We start from the raw sequence: 18,940 nt of genomic DNA, 5'->3' as shown, positions 1-18,940 counted from the left end.
TTTCCCTCTCTCTCTCTTTCCCTCACTCCCTCCCTCTCTCTCTCTCTCTTTCTTTCTTTCTTTCTTTTTCTTTCAAATCTCATTGGAGAAGGTGCTCCCCTAATCCCCTTTTGTTAATAAGTTCCTGTGTGAGCAACACTTATAATTGGGTACTTGGGGATCAGTTCTCCCTCTCACCAAAAAAAAAAAAAAAAAAAAAAAAAAAAGAGAGAGAGAGAGAAAATAAAAAACCCACTGCTATAAACAAGAAAAATGAAAACTCTTCAGAAACTGAAAATAACTATATATACAAAATTCAATTTGATCTGAGATAAAATATGGGGAAAATATATACCTTGGTTTCTGTCAAATACAATTTTCTTCCAGAAGAGATAATTTTAACAGCTGTAGAAATCAACTCTCCTATACAGAATTTCTGGGAACATTTTTGATATATGGGGGAATATTAACTCTAATATCAAATGTCATGAACACAAATAAAACCAACTTACTCAGGTTGTGATTGTCCTTTTTCTGCCTCTCTTTGGCCAGTGCTCTTGCTTCAGACTCTGTGGGAAAAATACACGCTGTGCACGTGAATGAAGTCATTAGAAGTTGGAACTGTTTGAAGTTGCACAAAATGTAAACTACAAAATATCTCATTTCCCAAACATATGGAAGCTTATCTGACTTGACTCTAAGTAAAAATACGTTTTTTTAAAACGGTATCTTTTTAAAAAGCTTGCATGTTTTCAAAAGCAATATATATCAAATATACAATATGTAAAAACTGGGCTTCCACAAAATGGTAAAAAAAAAAACCCGGTAAAAATTATCTATAGCACACTGTAAACATATATAGATACTAGCAAGAAAGATATCGATAACTAGAAAACTATGTCAATTTGCTGTTGATACTTTATTATCAGGGGTCTGATATCTTTTCTTTTCAGGCCATAAAAGCTTTCAGTCCTTTTTTGATGCCTTTGTAACATGCTGATATAAAAACTGAGTAGAGGCCCAGCATGGTTGCTCGCACCTGTAATTCCAGTACTTTGGGAAGTGGAAGTGGAAAGATCACTTGAGCCCAGGAGTTCAAGACCAGCCTTGGTCTTTACAAAAAATAAAAAGTCCAACATGGTGGTGCATGCTTACAGTCCCAGCTACGGGAGGCTGAGGTGGGAGGATCACTTGAGCCCAGGAGATCAAGGTTGCAGTGAGCCGTGATCATACCACTGCACACCAGCTCAGGAGACACAGAGACACCCTGTCTCAAAAAAACAAAACAAAACAAAACAAACCTCCCAAATTGGATCTATCTTCTGACTAGTTCACTAGTTCATAGAATGAACTCATTTTTTCAGAAGTTGGTGCCAGATTCTGTTAAAACCTGCTGTAATGAAATCATCTAACAACTTAGGAACAACTATTTACTAGCTTGAGTCTATACAAACAAAATAGGAATAGATGCACTCGGTGGCAACTCCAATTGGAAAGTTCTATTTGCATAGCAACTCTTGTGAGATCTCTGGGATAAGAGACTGCTTTTTGCCTTACAGAGAACAAAACAAAACAAAACAGAATTAAAAAAAAAAATGTTACTTGACCAATCTTGGGATTCAGAAAGCTCTGTTATTTCCTTTTCAGAAGTGATAGTTGAAGCATTACACTATCATAATTTAGAATTTTATCTCAAAATAGAAATCATTTTAGCATAACTTATAGCAACTGAAGCATATATATACACCATATATATTTATTATATGGGTGTTATGTATGTATATATGCATATATGTATGCATACATACATGTATATATGCATATATATGCATATCTATGTGTGTGTGTGTGTATATATATATAAAACTCAGAAGTTGAATTCTTTCAATTGTGATGGTCAATCCAAATCATTTTCTAGTTTTTTTTTCCTCACACAGAAGCATGACTTATATACCCTCCACTTCAATGATTCCTAAGTTGTTGTTGTTGTTTTGTTTTGCTTTGCTTTGTTTCGAGACAGGACTCATTCCTCTTGCCCAGGCTGCAGTGCAGTGGTGCGATCACAGCTCACTGCAGCCTGGAACTCCTGAGCTCAAGCAATCTGCCTGCCTTAGTTTCCCAAACTGTTGAGGTTACAGGTGTGAGCTACTGTGCCTGCCCAACAATTCTTGCTTTTGTTGTTGTTGTTGTCTTGCAGTAAATTTCCTTTTTGGTAGGGTAACTAATTGTGTTTTGGCTTTGGATGGTTTTTACTTATTAGTTACTCTTTTCACTCAAATCCACGGTTTTTAAAAAATGTCTTTCTCCTGCTTATTTTCTGAAAAAAAATTTTTTAAGACACCCTTGACTGGAACAGGAATTCTCTGTACCAAATCCATATTCCATATTCTCAGTCTGTTCATCCAATCCTGCAGGATGCAAGGATCAAATAATAAAAGGAGGGGTGGGGTAAGGGCCATAAAATTCACCATGGTAGAATGCCAGTTCTAATATAGTTTCCGCCATGTTTTAATGACCAAATAAATGCCTTCCCTAAAGCATTAAGCAAAGTAGATAAATAGGTAATTTCACACTTGCCTTAAGAACAAATAATACCCATTGCTCCATTTTATAATTTTTTCCCCCCTGTGTAATAAATCTTTTGCACACAATACAGCAAAAGACAACAGGAGGCATCTGAAGATGTAGGAAATACGTTCTCTTGCTATCCCAATTGTGGGCTCGAATGTGTGTCAAAGGAAAATTCAGATCTGGGTTCTCAAACTCCAATGCCTCTAGGGGCTTGTAAGAAACATACATATCGGGCCAGGCGCGGTGGCTCAAGCCTGTAATCCCAGCACTTTGGGAGGCTGAGACAGGCGGATCACGAGGTCAGGAGATCGAGACCATCCTGGCTAACACGGTGAAACCCCGTCTCTACTAAAAAAATACAAAAAACTAGCCGGGCGAGGTGTCGGGCGCCTGTAGTCCCAGCTACTCGGGAGGCTGAGGCAGGAGAATGGCGTAAACCTGGGAGGCGGAGCTTGCAGTAAGCTGAGATCCGGCCACTGCACTCCAGCCTGGGCGACAGAGCGAGACTCCGTCTCAACAACAACAACAACAACAAAAGAAACATACATATCAGGTAGGGTGGAGACATTTACAGCTGAAAGAGTTGCCTACTATCCCCAGTGCAAAGGGGAACTTCATCATAGATACAGTGATTGGTGACATGCAGTAATTGTGGCCCCGATTCCCAGTATCTCAGGAGATTTTCAAGGATCTCCTTGAAATCTGCAGTAAGAAGTACATTTGTTAGGTGTTTACCTGTGAGCTCCCTTTTTATGTTGGGGAGGTTGGCTGGACAGGAGTTGCTGATGGTGAGGCCTGGTGGGGGCAGACCTTGGTTTCCATAAAGATCAATCAAGTTTCCCGAGACAGGCAACTAGAGAGAGACCAACAGTAACAGAAATTAACTGTTGAACAATTCCCACGTTTTTTCAGATAAAAAACTATGATCCTACTCTAGGATTTATTTAAGAAAAATTATTTGATACAAAAAAAATCATTTTTAAAATAGGAAAATATGAGATGTTTATTTTTTCATTCGCTTGCAGATATGAAAAGAGAGTCACAGGATCTCCTCAACTAGCTCCCTTTGAAGGAGGAAAGTACAGTCTCACACCCATAAAATGATTACACTAACTAGCCAGTGGGCTTATTTTGAGCATGGAGACAATGAATAATGTGGTGAATGCATTATCTAGTACAACTAGTAGCATACAGAGGATGTTCAGGAAATGTTGGCTATTATTGTAAAACAGGATTGTATATAAAATGACCTTTTCACCAAATAGGACTTTCCATTAAAGTTAATTTTGTTCCTTCCTTCTCGTCTCCACCTCTTCTTCTTTTCCTTTTACAAGGAAAAGCAATGAAAGTTTTATTTATTTGTTTTTAAATTGGAAAAGAAATGATTTCCTTAATGCTAGAGAGAAAAAGCATTTTCTTGAAATTGAAATTTTCCACAAAGCCACAAGAGGGAGCCCACAGACTTTAAAACAGAGCAACAATTTACACTTTCAAAAAAATTAAAAAAATAAAAAGTAAAAGAAATAGTTAGCCTTCCCCAAGCTAGCATCAGAGTTTTTCCTCTGGTTCTGAATGGGATGTTTTAAAGCAGCGAGCTCTCCTTTGGTTGTGTATGTGCATTTCTTGGTAACTAGCTGGTTGCAGCAGTTTATAGGCCTGTTTTTGTAGAAAAGGCCCAAATGGATCCCCCTTCCCACACCCTGAAATACAGTTTGAAATCGTAACTATGGAGAAATCATTGAGTGACCTCACTCCTTCCACTTGCAGACATGTACCGTTACTAGACTGATTCAAACAATTTCTATAACCATGATTACTGGGTAAGACTTTATGTTGTTTAGCCCTCCCGTTTCTTGATTACACATTGAATTGTATTCTACATCTGAGAAAAGTACATTCAGAAAGCATTTAGGTGTGATTAAAATGTTTAGTGACTGAGAGGTATCTAGTAAAAACTGTATTCAACAGAGTACCTTGTATCCTCTCAAATGACCACTAACATACAGATGAAAATATGCCACAAAATACGAGTCAAATGTGCTTCCCCTCATTGGTAGCCATTGCATCAATTTCTGGGATGGCTTCTAAACATATACTCTATGAATTAAACCCCTAGCTAAAGAGATTTGGGTGGGAGGCAATGGACATGGAATAAGATACTTCTTGATGGGTGAATCAGACACTGGCTCGAACAGGACTGAGGTGGGCAGGGAGGACAGACAAACCAGCAGAATACAACTCCCTCTCCCTCTTTTGCTCCTTTTTGAAAGCAGCGTTTATAGTATATGCATAAAACCTAATACACATACCCCCATACACAGGCACAAAAATAGACATTGTGGTCATTTAAAATGTATCGTATTTCAAGGCCCTTTAAGGAATTGATAAAAAGTGACTTTGATTATTAGCTATCATTTCACTAAGTGGTTTTATTTGAAATAGGTCACCTTCTCAGGGTCAGCCTTGCTCTGTGTGTGTGTTTAGTTTTATTCTTGTCCAATTTAACGCAAAGTGAAAGGCACTCACATGTTTCAAAATAGCCCGGTAAAGTACCAGAGAGACTAAACTTATACAGTTGTCATGATGTCTGGTAACTCCTTAGATTCCAAAGCTTTATTCCCCTATCTTTTGAGAATTTCAGGTTTTGGGAAAGCTTCTGGGTCTTAACAAACCAAGAATGTGACTTGAAAATTCAAAGCAATAAGCTAAAAGAAAAATTATTCCCCTTGCTCTAGAAAGGCAAATCACATATATGGTTTTCATATGCAAATTGTATGCAAAACTCACTGTGTTATTATGAAGATTTGTTAGGGATAAATAATAGCAACTGATACACATCTCCAAGTCATTGACAGACCTATGTGGAACAGACATCTAATTCTAAGCTTCTTCTGGACAAGAACTTTATGTTCTAAAGAAGAGATATGTACATGACTGAGAGAGAGAATGCTTTCTGCCATAGACAGCCAGATGGACAGGGTGGGGGAGACAAAGAGCAAAGTGGGGGATACCTAGTGAGAAATGGATTGAGACAGGTGAAAAACTACAGAAAGGACTGCTGTGATTAGCATCGATTGATGACAGTGCACACCAATAAGGGAAATGAATTAAAATCCCTACAGCAAGATGCCTCATTGGGCACTCTACTGAGGTCAGACATCATTACTTCCAGTTGAAAAAGCTTATAGCCCTCTATCTACTTCTCTGAAAGATTTCCTGCTTCGGCTGCTTTCCCCATACTTACTGATTAGGAGTGGGAAGCAGAAAGCATGCCAGAATATTTTGCTGGGGGTCATCTCATTTTTTGGGTGCCTACTTTGGGCCAAGCACAGAATTAAAATGGCACTTTGTGTATGGCATCTTACTGCTTTTTACAGAAAGAAAAGCCAAGGTTTTGGCCATTGCCAAATGGAGGTTTTTGGTTGGAGGCTCAGGTCCCATGTTAACAGCAGAACTGGGGGTGGGGAGAGTATCAACATGCTGATATTAACCAGTTAGAAACTGCAACTTTCAATTCATCTCCAATTAGATCTGAGGAAATAAAAACCCTGCCGCTTATTAGCCAAATGTGGATACTCCAATCTACCGATTAATGGTGCAGAACTTTATAGCCTGTGCTTAGGAGTCAGAGACCCAGATTAAAATCCTGCCTCTTTGCTAACTTGCTATGTGATATTAAGCAAGTTCTCTGAGGCTTAGTGTCTCCAACTGAAAAGCGACAACCATTCATCTCACAGGGTTTTCATAAGATTTCATAGAGATAAAGTAGGTGAAACACAGTGCCTGTTACTTCAGTGATCAGTAAGTAGTAACCACTATGATTAACAACACGTATTATAATTTTCTAGGGAGTACTGGATTCCCACTTTACAGTTTTGACAGGTGAGCTAATGTTCACTTTGATCAACAAAACCACTTGCCATGTTAATTACTAAGTACACTGTCAACGATTAGACAATTTTTACCAGACTGCAATACAAATCTAGGAACAGAAATCAGGGAATCTGCAAGGCTGAGGTGACCAGTCATTATTCCAAGTCAGGGCTTCTACACTACAGCTGATTTTGTTTCCCCGGATCAATGTCTGGAGGTATTTTCAGCTGATGCACCTGCAGGGTATTTGCTGCTGACATCCAGTGGGTGAAGGCCAGGGATGCTGTTAAGCATCCTAAAATGCACAGGACAGTCTCCCACCACAAAGACTTATGCATCCCAAATGTCAACAGTTCCACAGTTGAGAAACTGTGTTCTAAATGGTGGTGTATATTCTTTGTATCAACAGCTCTTATTTGCTGAAGCTACGAAAAGGAAGGTTGATGGAAATAATTTAAAATGTGTCTCCTAGTCATGCATTTTAAAGAAAGGATTCTGTGGTTGGTTCTTCTGCATTAGAAAACTTCCCCCATAAATATAGTTAACATCACAATTAGGTCAAAATAACACCTTTAAGAGCTAAGAAAGAGGAAGAGACTTCTTCTATTAACATGTATATTTCACATCTTTGTTGGGTTTTTATCCAGGCCATTTACCTAAATAGCAAGATTTCACTTCCAGAGCACAAACTGCACCGTGGACAGACGAAAGCCACAGTCTAATTGGGACAAAAAAATTGAAGGAAGATGCGCCTGGGTCTATGCCCCCATATTGGTCTGAATTGAGTTCTTCAATGTTGTGCTCCACCAAAATGAATATTTTCCCAAGTAAATGATAATCGTAAAATGTTATTATTTTTTCTCTCTGGATGGTTCCCTTCTCTGAATATCAATTGAGCACTGTTAACACAAGTAAACTGGGACTTTTATTCTTTGTTTTTGATAGTACAAGAGGGCCCTTGTGCTCTCAGAATAGTTATTTCTAGACTTAAATTCCCTTAGGACAGTTTCCTTTCTAAGTGTTCCTTCCACTTTATTTTTTTCTCAGTAGTTAACTTGAAATAAAGCATTTCAAATAATCAAATAAAAGAAAAAAAATGCCTAACATGAAGAACATTAAATTTAAACTTTACTGTGGGAAAAAAAATTAAAATGTTAATAGGTTGTAGTAGCTTTGTTACTTAATTTTGACAACTAAAACCCAAGTTCATCAAGAATAAGAGCTAGTAACTAACTTTTAGTGAGAGCTTATCAGGGCCCAACTGTTCTAAATGCTTTTTGTGGATGACCTCTTATAATTCTCCCATTAATTCTATTGCAGTAGATGCTATTATGATCCCCATTTTACAGACAAGGACACAGAAGCAGAGAGGGTGAATCACTCACTCAAGGGTATGTATTCAGATGTCTGGTTCAGAGTCTGTGCTCCTAATGTTGAAGTTACATTGCCTTTCCCCTAATGGCAAAATGCTGAAATAGATTTGTTGAAAGAAGACTCTAATGGAGCCACATTTAGCCTTTCTAGCATGGGGAAATAGAAGAGAGGTGGATGCCGGGATAAAGTCAGTGACTTCTAAGGGTGGCTGCAGGGGACTCCTCTCCTGTCTGGGAGTTAATTCAACTCTGCCCAGAGGATCTTTCTTATCTGGAAATTTCCTTTGAGATGGCCTCTCTGCTCTTGAATTGTCCTTCTCCCCTCAAGGGCTAAAAGAGTCTCCCCCTTCTAGACTGGTAACTCCCATGAGAACCCCCCATGAGAACAGGAAACATACCTTAGTCACCTTTGCATCCACAGCACCTTGCCCGGTGCTGCCCACCTATTAGGCATATTAATAAATACTAAATTAATCTTTAATGTAGTTTAGGAGCAACCATATAATGAAGGAACAAGGCCTCAACGCTAATGTAGATGGAATGAAGAGGTATGAGGATTCATTCTATTTTTTTATTTTTAAATGTGTTTTTTAGAGACAGGGTCTTCCTCTGTTGCCCAGGCTAAAGGACAGTGGCATGATCATGATTCATTGCATCCTTGAACTCTTGGGCTCAAGTGATCCTCCCATCTCAGCCTCCTGAGTAGCTAGGACTACAGGTATGTACTACTACCCCACCCAGCTAATTTTTTATATTTTTTATAGAGACAGGTTCTCTCTATGTTGCCCAGGCTGATCTCCAACTCCTGGTCTCAAGTGATCCTCTTGCTTCGGCCTCCCAAAGTGCTAGGATTATAGGCGTGAGCCATGGGCCCAGCCAGGTATTCATTCTAAAGGACAGAAGCATATATGGGGTCATAACAACTGTCTTCAGAAGGGTTGGTATGTGAAAAAGTTCTCCATGAAGCAAACTAGGACCCATGCTGCAATTTACAGCGTTATTTACTGTGAGGGATATTCTGAGATAAATATGTCTCACAGATAGCTAACATAGAGCTGGATACATTATAGGGGCTCAATGAAGATCAGCTGAATACACAAATACTATCAATATTATTTGATATTATAATTAATAAGTTATATTTAATAATTTAGAATACAACTTGTGTTTCCAACGCTAAATACTGTAGATACTTTATCAAGTGTGTTAACCACATGATATAGGTATATTTAACAGCCCCATTTTACAGATGGGGAAACATAGGGTTTCAGGAAGCTAAATAACATGCAAGGTCACAGAGGAAATGGCAGATTCAGGATTTGACCCCAGATCTGGTCAGAAATCTCTAAATCCTAACCATTGTGCTTTGCTATTTCCCTAGTGAGCTAGTACAGATCCTTTTTTGGAGGCTTTCAAGAAGCTGGATGCCTTGATTTTTTTGTGGAGAATATGAAGGAGATGCAAGAGAAGGTCAGGCCAGGCATAGTGGTGCACGCCTATAATCCCAGCTACTTGAGGGAGGAAGATCACTTGAGCCCAGGAGCTCAAGATCAGCCTAGGCAACAAAATGAAATCCTGTATAAACAAACAAACAAACAAACAAACCACAGAAAGCAAATGGATTGAGTACTAGGTTAGACCAAATGACATCAAAGGTCTTTGCCATTACAAAAAAAGTCAATCATTTTACAGAATCATATCAATTCTAACAGCCCACTTGAGTGTGCCCAGGGACCCATTTGACACCACTAGCAAAATGACCACTCTCATGGCAAAGTTCTTTTGAAATGACTGGGCCATTGCTAATTAATGCTGCTAGAGCAATGTAATGTAAATATATGTCTTTGGGTATATTTATAAATTCCCCAGGGCATGCTTCCCCAAGTGTTTTACGCATGTTCGTCCTAAGATTCTGACTGCTAGACAAGTGTAGTTGGCCTCATGGGATGCACCAACTTGTAAGCAGAAAGGTTCCACAAAAGCCAACCAAGGATTCCAAGAGGTTGGGATAGTTCGGCAAGAAAACTTTTATCAAAATGGCAGAACACCTGGTTCTTCCAAAATCAGGGTGTGGGTTTAAATGGGTGGAAAGTAGACAAACTCCAAATATCACAGAAGAAGCTTGAGGTTTCAAGGGAAGTCCTCACCCCACATGAGTTCAAGGCAGTGAACTTGAAGAACTGGACCGAGATGGATTTAAAAAAAAAAAAAGAAAAGTGCTATTATAAGACTCAATTTTCTGAGGATTCTGGTGTAACTAAGTAAGTGCTATTTTGTCCCCTGGCCAACGGAATTTACTATTGGAAGTTAGTCGTATCTTTAAAAACTTTCATCATGGTAAAAAACACATACGATAAAAGTTGCCATCTTAACCAGTTTTAAGTATATGGTTCAATAGTGTTATGTATGTTCACATTGTTGTCAAATAGATCTCCAGAATTTTTCATCTTGCAAATCTGAAACTCCATACTCTTTGAACAACTCCCCTTTTCCTTTTCCCCTCAATAAATATTGGTCTTTAAAACACTAGTTATTAAGAATATGATAGTCTCATGGCATTGCTCTCAGAGAAAACAGAAAAGGATTGGAGAAGGCATTCAAAGACCTGCCAAGCAGGCCTGGCTCTGATACACCCAAGCTATGTAATCTTGCATAAGACCATCTAACCTAGTTACAGTTTAAAACTGAGGGCAATGATACCATCCGAACTTGACTCACAGAATAATTGCAAGGACTAAATAAGATCTGCAATAAGACTTTGGTGAAACAGTAACATAAGGCTAAAATGTAAGGAATGAAGGAAAATAAACAATATAGGCAAGTCTCTAAATTACAGAGAAAAACAAGTAACATATAATAGCAAACAGGACCATTGTTTATGAACTGAAGTTGGAATAAATTTTGCTGTTGGATAAGGGTAACCCCAATGTCCCTCTATCACCTAAGAATATGAAAAAACCTTCTTGAAAAACTGCACAACCTTTTTCAGGCTGACTAGAGCACCATCATGAATAGTGCAGTTCATAATGGTTCGCTTGGCTGCAGTGTACTGGGTTGGGCATTAGATGTCAAGGGAATTGGAAGGGATAATGTCCTATCAAAACTGCTCTTGGACTCCAGGGAATGTAGAGTTTTATCATGGGCTTATTCACAAACTCATAAAAACTTCTTAATTTCTGATGTCAAAGTCACTTATTTGTGATCCTGAGATAATTCTCCATTTTACTATTAATACATTTCATCAGTGAACCAGTTACAAAGATACAATAAAAGTTTAAGAAAAAAGAAGAGAACCCCGGAAACACCTCAAGATTTTCTACTTCAAAAAAGGTTACCAATACCGTATTCGCCATTTGCAAAGCAGGATCCATCAAGCCCAAGATTTCCTCATTATAACTTGATTCTAGGCTAATGATGTCATCGATTACATCATCCATCTGTAGGAAAAAGGGCAACAGAAGAGAGACAAAAATAAATAAAACTATGCAACATAACCTAAAAAGAGACTCATGGTCTTTCTTTACCCAAAGCAATAATGGTCTTTAGTTAGATTCTAAGAAGTAACTGTCCTCTTTCCACTAAAATAAAATAGTATTGAAGACCATTAACACTAATGGGTGATGAGAATAATACTTGTAGCCAGCATTTAATGAGTGATTATGAGTTGCCAAGCACTGGGTTCAAGGATTTTCATAGGCTAAGTTTTTGCCCTAACGAAAACCCTATCATGGCATATTACAGCAATTTTCCAGGTGAAATAAATGAGAAGCAGCTCACCCAAAGTCACACACTGAAGAAAGACTGGAGCCACGATTTAACCCATGCTTTCACAACTATGCTAAACTGCCTGTCCTAAATAGGAAAGATGTACCAGAGCACTTCATCTTGAATGACAGCTGCCATTCTACTTCCTTTTTCCCCCCAAAGACGATGGCCCATACCCTTTTCTTGCAGAAGGAAAACACAGATGGTAATTCTGCCCTTTGGTTCCACAGGGAAGCGTGGACATTGTGTCTCGCAGGCCACTGGCTATCCCTGCACCCATCTTACAGCGACTTGTAAAATAAGTTTCTCCTTGTACAGCTGCCAGTGTGCTTGGTACTCCCCAAGGAGTACACCAGGCCGAGGTTATCATTACAGTCATGGAGCTGACATTCCTACTAGATCAATTTTATTTCTGAAGTACCAAAACATCAGTTATGATAATAAACAACAGTGATTACATGTGCATTGCAGCAGTTGCAAAGACAAGTCTGTGAAAACATTTCTTCATAAACACCTTACGTATTTGAGCTAGTTGGTATGTCTGTGCTTGGGTCTTAACAGTACTTCATAGTTACACAATGAAATCACAGAACTAACAGGGATGCTCTTCCATCTCTTTTGCCACTTCCATTAAAGAGGAGAGACTCCAACATTCATGGGTTTGAGTTGGAATCCCAGTTCTCCTACTTTCTAGATTGGGGCAAAGCCTCCGATCTTTTTTTTTTTTTTTTTTTTGAGACGGCGTCTTGCTCTGTCGCCCAGGCTGGAGTGCAGTGGCCGGATCTCAGCTCACTGCAAGCTCCGACTCCCGGGTTCACGCCATTCTCCTCCCTCAGCCGCCTCCGATCTTTTAAAGCCTCAGTTTCTCAATCTCTAAAATGGGGGTTAATAATATTTACTGTCTTATGGATTCTTGTATGATTTCAGGACAAACTGTACGGAGTGTTCAAAGTACCAGGAATATAGTAAACACTCAAAAAAGGAGTCTTGTTAAGTGACCCCTAAGAAAAAAATAATTGGCCAGTTTTGAATAACTACTATCCAGTGTTTGTTAGATTCTATTTCTATTGACACCACTTTTATTTGTTTTGTTTGTCTTTAAGAGATGATTTTCTAATTGAGTTGGTAAATATGCAAATAGGTTAGGAAACTTATGAACAAAGTTTCCTTGCCATTTTTAATTGTGTTCTTAGAAAAATAAAATTAGTGGGTTTGATGTAATAGCATTTTTAAAATAATTTTTTTCTCTCATGACAAAAGTAATGCAAGTTGATGACAGGAAATATAGAAAGGCAAAAAATTTTGTTGCTTATTATTCTCTCCTATATCTATATACATGCATAGATATATAAATAGATATAGCATAATTTATATATCCATTAAATAGGATGTAATAGAAGAAACTTTAGTTACTTGGGAAAGCATCCATTACATATTATTAAATTAATATAGTTTCAAAATATATGCTCGAGATTCCATTTAGGAAACAATATCTAGATTATACACACACATTTTGGTTTTACTAATACAAAAATTGCTAACCTACAAATTTGTATAACATACATTGATTATGTTAAATTACATATTTTGTATCTTATTTATTAAAATTTATGTACTTCAAGAAGTTTTTAATCTTTGGAGCAACTTAGGGGAAAACCATATTTTAGTTTATTCTTCCTTGTCATTATTTAATCATGAGATACTATGAAGAAAAAGGCACTGCTCACAGCTTTCTCTATAAAAAAAAAAATCAATGGGGGAAAAAAATCCTTAGGTTTTCAGGAAGGTGTGATCCACCACAAATATAGATTCTAATTACAAAGTGTTACATCCTCAGGCTGCCAAGTCATTCAGTACCTGCATACAGGACGCTCGTGAATGTGTGTTCATGCCTGGGCACTCGCTCTCCGCCCTGTTTTGCTCTTCAAACTTATAAAATCCCTGCAAAAACACAAGCAAAAACAGCCTATAACTTGGATTTGCAAATGACTTTTTAAATGACCTGTTCACACAAAGCTGATGGCACAGCAACAAGATGAACTAAGCTTTCAAACAAAGTGGAATCTGACCAAGAGATGAAATAATGAAGGAAGAACTTGTGTCAAATCATCTTGCTAGATGACAAATTTGGGTACAGAAAAATAAAGCAGTTGGTTTGGGCAAAGGGGCAAAGATTTTAGTCCCTCTAGAAATTAAAATCAATCCAACTTTAGAAAAGTTGCCTCTGAATTTGCATAAACACTTCATAGTACAAAGTACAGTAAATCCCACTGAGATGAAGCTCATCATCTCATAATTCGGAAATAATGAGCATTAAATCACAACTCTCAGGTATTAATATGCTCCAAATTTTGATGCACCAATTAGCTTGAAGGTAGTTTGAGTCTTGTCTCCAATCCAGCCTTTACCAAAGCAGATTTAACGGGCAGCAGCAATTTTATTATTGAAACAGAATGTATCCAGCAATTAAACCTTTGCGTTTCCGTTAAAGTCTCATGTGCTATATGATTCAAATCCATCCATGCACATTCCATGCTTTTTCCCCCCAACTCAGGGAGAAATAAAAATAATATTCCAGACATTCACAACAAGCGGAACTTCTAAACCGCCTGTCCCACACCTCTTCTATTTTTGCTTTTCCTTTTCCACCTCCCCTTCTCCTCTCTCTTCATTTTCACTGCTTCATAAACTGAAAGGCATGGAAGAGAAGAAAGCACTCAGCTAAGGAAGAAGCAGCAAGTGGCAAAAGTGTCCTTGCCTCCACATTTCACTTGGAGAGGGCCAGGTCTCCCGTCATGTGCCGTACACCCAATAACCCAGTGACGGGGACAAGAGGCTGGAATGCCACAGCCATGATGGTGAATCAGGGACAAAGGCTGGTAAATGTGACCACAAGGACAAACTAGAGTCCACAGTTAAGTGTGGGAATCATATTCAACAGACAAGTTATTTAGCATAAGAAAACAGGAGAGGAGAGGAGACATGAATTACCTCTTTTTCACAGTTGGAGTTAAGCGTAAGCATAGCCATGGGGCTGTTGGGTGCGCTGCTCCCCGGCACCGGTGGCATGACATGATCGCCAGGCTGGTTTGGACATGGCAAGCTCAGGACTTGGTTGGCATGTTTATTTGCTAAAGTGGTAGAAAGGTACTGCTTTACCTGCTGCCGTTGGGCTTGCTGTATGTGGTACTTGGTGGGGTTTTCGAGGTGGGTCTGCACCTGAACATAGCCATGGAGGGAAATGAAGACAGCGCTGTTATTTGTGAGTTTCAGATGGCTCTTCTTTCAGGCACAAACGTGAAACTGACCAGTCCACCAACAGAATAAATTATTAAGCCTTTGTTATGTACCAGGCACTGTGCTAACGGATTTTGATATTACTGAAGTTTAAAGTCTAACTCGTAGGATTTGGGGTAATACTTTGCCCTATTTTGTTTCCCTGCTAATTAACTATACATCTCTTTCAAATCTTCTTCTCATATCTGATAATTAAAAGTTTGAAATTATCTTAGGGCAAAAACTTCCCCAACACACATGAAAAGGTTTATTAAGAACAAAATAAAAATGTAGAAGAAGGGGCATAACTCAGTTTGTTTCACTTTCCTTGGAAAACAGAACAGCTTTCTTTTTAAAACACACACACACACACACACACACACACACACCCCTCCTTAAGAACCAACTGTGTAAAATGGCTGTAGAAAATAAATAGAAATCTTCCAGTGATTAAATCAACCAGTTGTGGATTAATTCTCCCACTTCCATTTGGACATGATTATTCAACATTTTAATTAAGAAAAAACTCAACATAAAAAGCAATTCTACATTAAGTAGTTTCTTTCAAATGCATAACACTTACACGTATGTGTTTTAAAAGACATGACTATTAACAAGTCAAGAGGATGTTTTTTCTGCTTTCCTACAGACAGTAATTTAGAATGAGAAATACTTTTCCCCCAAAAACAACATTATTCAATTTTAAGTCACTTTTTTCCTGATAAAGACAATTTAATCTTATGAGCAATGAACAGGAGCTGATGAAGACAGTTTAGCCACACACTAGGCAAAAAAAAAAAAAAAAAAAAAAAAAAGAATCCTACTAATATTTACTTTGTTCAAAACTACATTGGATTACTTCTTATGGCATCAAACAATAAACAGCATTAAAAGAGTAGATTTGTACTTATTGAAAACAGTATGTTTATTACAAAAAAACTGTATTAAATCAATTTATTACATTATATTTCAAAGACTGAATATGAGTCAGAATAAAGCTCACCTGATAGTGATTATATTCTAGCATTTCCAGCATAACAATGCTTTAGGTGGCCCCAATCCAATGAGAGATGGTAGACTATCCCTCCCTCTACTTTCTGTAATTCCAGTTTGAAGACGGGCTGGCATAGAGAAGGCACTATAAACAAGGTATCCCGAGACACCACCGGAAACTTTATCACAGAAGCCCTGCTTATAATAACCTAAGCTAATTAGTTATGCATGTAAAAAAAAAAGTTCACACAAGGGCCTTTTTTTTTTTTTTGGAAGCCCTACGAGTTTGCTCTTAAATGTTGATATCAATTTTTCCCCCTGGCTTGACGTCATGCTTTTTTTCATAAATATAAAAGAACCTTTTTAAGTGACGAGCTATCAAAGTCAAACTCACTGTCAGATCAAGTCCAATTCACTATTCATCTTTAGTTCCAGTAGTATTAATAGACAATGGTATTTCTCTTTCAGCAATAGGTTAAGAGCAGGATGCCCCTTTGGAGGAGACATCATCTAAAAGCTACTATTACATGAGACTTTTCCAATGGCCGAATAACTGCCACTTCCGACTGCAGGATGACTATCTTTTAGTATAGAAGAGAAGAGACTCTGGGCTGAATGTTCAAGTTCAACAGCCTCTTCTTGCATCCTGGTTTTAATATGCACCTTATTCTTAGCTACGTAGATTTGTAACCTGCCTATTGACCTCACATCAGGAAGACCGGGAACTATCCTAAATAGAACATGGCACACACAGAAGTGGATGTATATTTATGCGGATAATAAGAACTAAGTCTCTCCCCTATTTAACTCTCAAATGAAAAAGCATGAGCCTTTTTGCCAAGAATTTTTAAATATTATTCTTAAGACTACAGAATAATGAGTTATCATATACACAACCGATACATTTACATATTTATTCCTTTATTCATTCATTATTAACTGTTATGTGCTAAACACTGTACAAAGCATAGAATATGCATTGTGAACAAACAGATATAATTTCCAGCTTTATGAAACTTATATTCTGGGGTGAGGCAAAAAAAGAAAAGAGGCAAGCAAATATATACCTATAAATTGTGATAAATGCTTAATATCTACTGTTGACAAATGTTAAGCATAAAAATTTGAAATTCAATAATGTTGTCTACATGCCCAGGATAATGCAGTCCATCAGGTTGCCAATCTCAAATTGTTTCAAATGACTGATTTAGCATGTACACAGAGGTTCACAGAGACTTTGCTTTAATAAAGGGTCCAGACACGATAATGATGAGGACAATAGACATTACTAAAATAAACATAAAATGAGGGCAATGAGTGGAATGTGCTTATTTCACTATTACACTTGAAAAGAGATTCACGTTTAAAAATAAATGTTAATTTACTGGCAGATCCTAATTCTTTAATGAATCCGAATATTATGCTTTGGTAAAGAAAGAAGCAATTTGCTTTCCAGGTGGCACTGTCAGTGAGGTCTTTATTACATCCAGGTTTGGGTAAGCAGAATGGGATATATTTGGCTCTTTTACTGTTAATAACTTTTTATTTTTAGGTTGAAAGCAGATGGCCTATAAACACTATGCAGTCGACAGAACATCTCCAGTTGTTTCCAACCCAAACACCTCAAACAGGCAACATAAATGAGGAACATGAGCTACGAGGAAGGTAATAAGGAGTGGTGAGGTCTGTGGCAAACCAGAGGACACACTGTTCCTAGCAGGAACAGCAGACAAAAGCTGCAGCTGATTGTGGACATGTGGGAATACGAGTCCAGCCTAGCTCAATCTCCAAATTTTTCAAGGGTGGCTGGCAATCCAAACTACTTTTTTTAGTAAAATCCTCCAGGTTTAAAAATCTGATGCTCAACTGTTTTGTGTTTCACAGAATACAAGCCTCAGCCCAAAAACTAGAAAATAATCTCTATTTTACACTGTCTATAAGGATGATCTTCATATTTACATTCCCTTGGAGATAGCCTAGGTTATGAGAAGTTAGTGTCCGAATCCAGCCTTTTCCTGGTGCTTCTTTGACAATGTGCCTGACAACACAGTCAGCAGAGTTCTTCACTTGAAACCTGGGTTCAAATTCTATCTTTGCAACTTACTACTCCTGTACCTTCTGCAAATCATTAACTTCTCCAGGTCCTCATCTCCTAGCATATTGAATGGGAGTGACAGGAGAGTTTGCCTCATATGTGTGTTTTCTGCGTTAAATGAGATCATGTTTCTAATGGCTTTAGCACAATATCTAAAACAGCAATTCTCAAACATTTTTGTCTTAGGATCCTTTTACACTCTTTAAATTTACTTTATTTACATAGATTATGTCTATCAATATTTAGCATATTAGAAATTAAAATTGAGAAATTTTGAAAACACACCATTATGCATTAGTACATATCTCACAGGATGTCAGAACAATGACATCTCAACACGACATGTAGCCTTTGGAAAACTCTACTATATACTGGTGAAATCAGAGTGAAAAAGGAAAACAATACCTTAGTGTTATTCTGAAATAGTACAGATCTGGCAGAACCCCTGCAAGGGTCTTAGATACAACCAGGGCCTTCTGATCACACTTGGAGAACCCCTGATCTAGAATGTGGTTGGAATTCCAGCATCATCACTGCACCAGCAGTGTCACTCCCCACTGTGGACAGGTGGTGTGTGACATAGCCTCTATATGTCCACTTCCCTCCCCGAGAAGATGCTGGAGAAAGATACTAACCCTGCCCGAACTCCCTCATAGCATTATTATGAGGCTCTATAGTCCTTTGCCAATTTAAAGAGCCATATAAATGGCTCTTTATATGGAAAATTATTTTCTGTCTTCAGCCATCCTTATTCATAGCTTTTTAGTTAATAACTTTGCTTTCATTAATTTTTAAATAGCCAATCAAACAAGTATGCAAATAAGAACATACATGTAGCATTAAAGAGGATAGAAACATCTTTATGATTTCCTGATAACGTTTGCAGGTTTTTGACCTTCCAGATGACTAACCACATTAAGGAATTCAGATAGCAAAAGTTGAGTACTGCCGAACATCTGAAGTACAGACGGTAAAATAAAGCTAGAATACTTTACCATAAAATATTATTTATTGA

The 18,940-nt window shown here is 37.9% G+C and overlaps 1 protein-coding gene across 10 annotated transcripts in view; it reads right to left on the bottom strand.

Annotated features, from left to right (window-relative positions):
- MITF (melanocyte inducing transcription factor) overlaps positions 1-18,940 on the bottom strand; it is a 223,718-nt gene that overhangs the window by 16,706 nt on the left and 188,072 nt on the right. For 5 of the 10 annotated variants that reach the window (XM_005547589.4, XM_005547590.4, XM_005547595.4 and 2 more), the window contains exons 3-7: positions 14,553-14,780; positions 13,419-13,502; positions 11,138-11,233; positions 3,286-3,403; positions 492-566 (exon numbers count right to left, since the gene is read on the bottom strand). In XM_005547589.4, coding sequence (XP_005547646.1) covers positions 492-566; positions 3,286-3,403; positions 11,138-11,233; positions 13,419-13,502; positions 14,553-14,780 — 601 coding nt within the window. The remainder of the gene's footprint in view (positions 1-491; positions 567-3,285; positions 3,404-11,137; positions 11,234-13,418; positions 13,503-14,552; positions 14,781-18,940) is intronic. The other 5 variants (XM_005547591.3, XM_045385884.2, XM_065538893.1 and 2 more) reach the window with 1 other exon arrangement.

The sequence above is a fragment of the Macaca fascicularis genome, chromosome 2 (assembly GCF_037993035.2).
Source record: "Macaca fascicularis isolate 582-1 chromosome 2, T2T-MFA8v1.1".
Classification (NCBI taxonomy): Eukaryota; Metazoa; Chordata; class Mammalia; order Primates; family Cercopithecidae; genus Macaca; species Macaca fascicularis.
The sequence above is the reverse complement of the archived record's forward strand: the minus strand, read 5'-3'. Positions and strand labels throughout refer to the sequence as shown.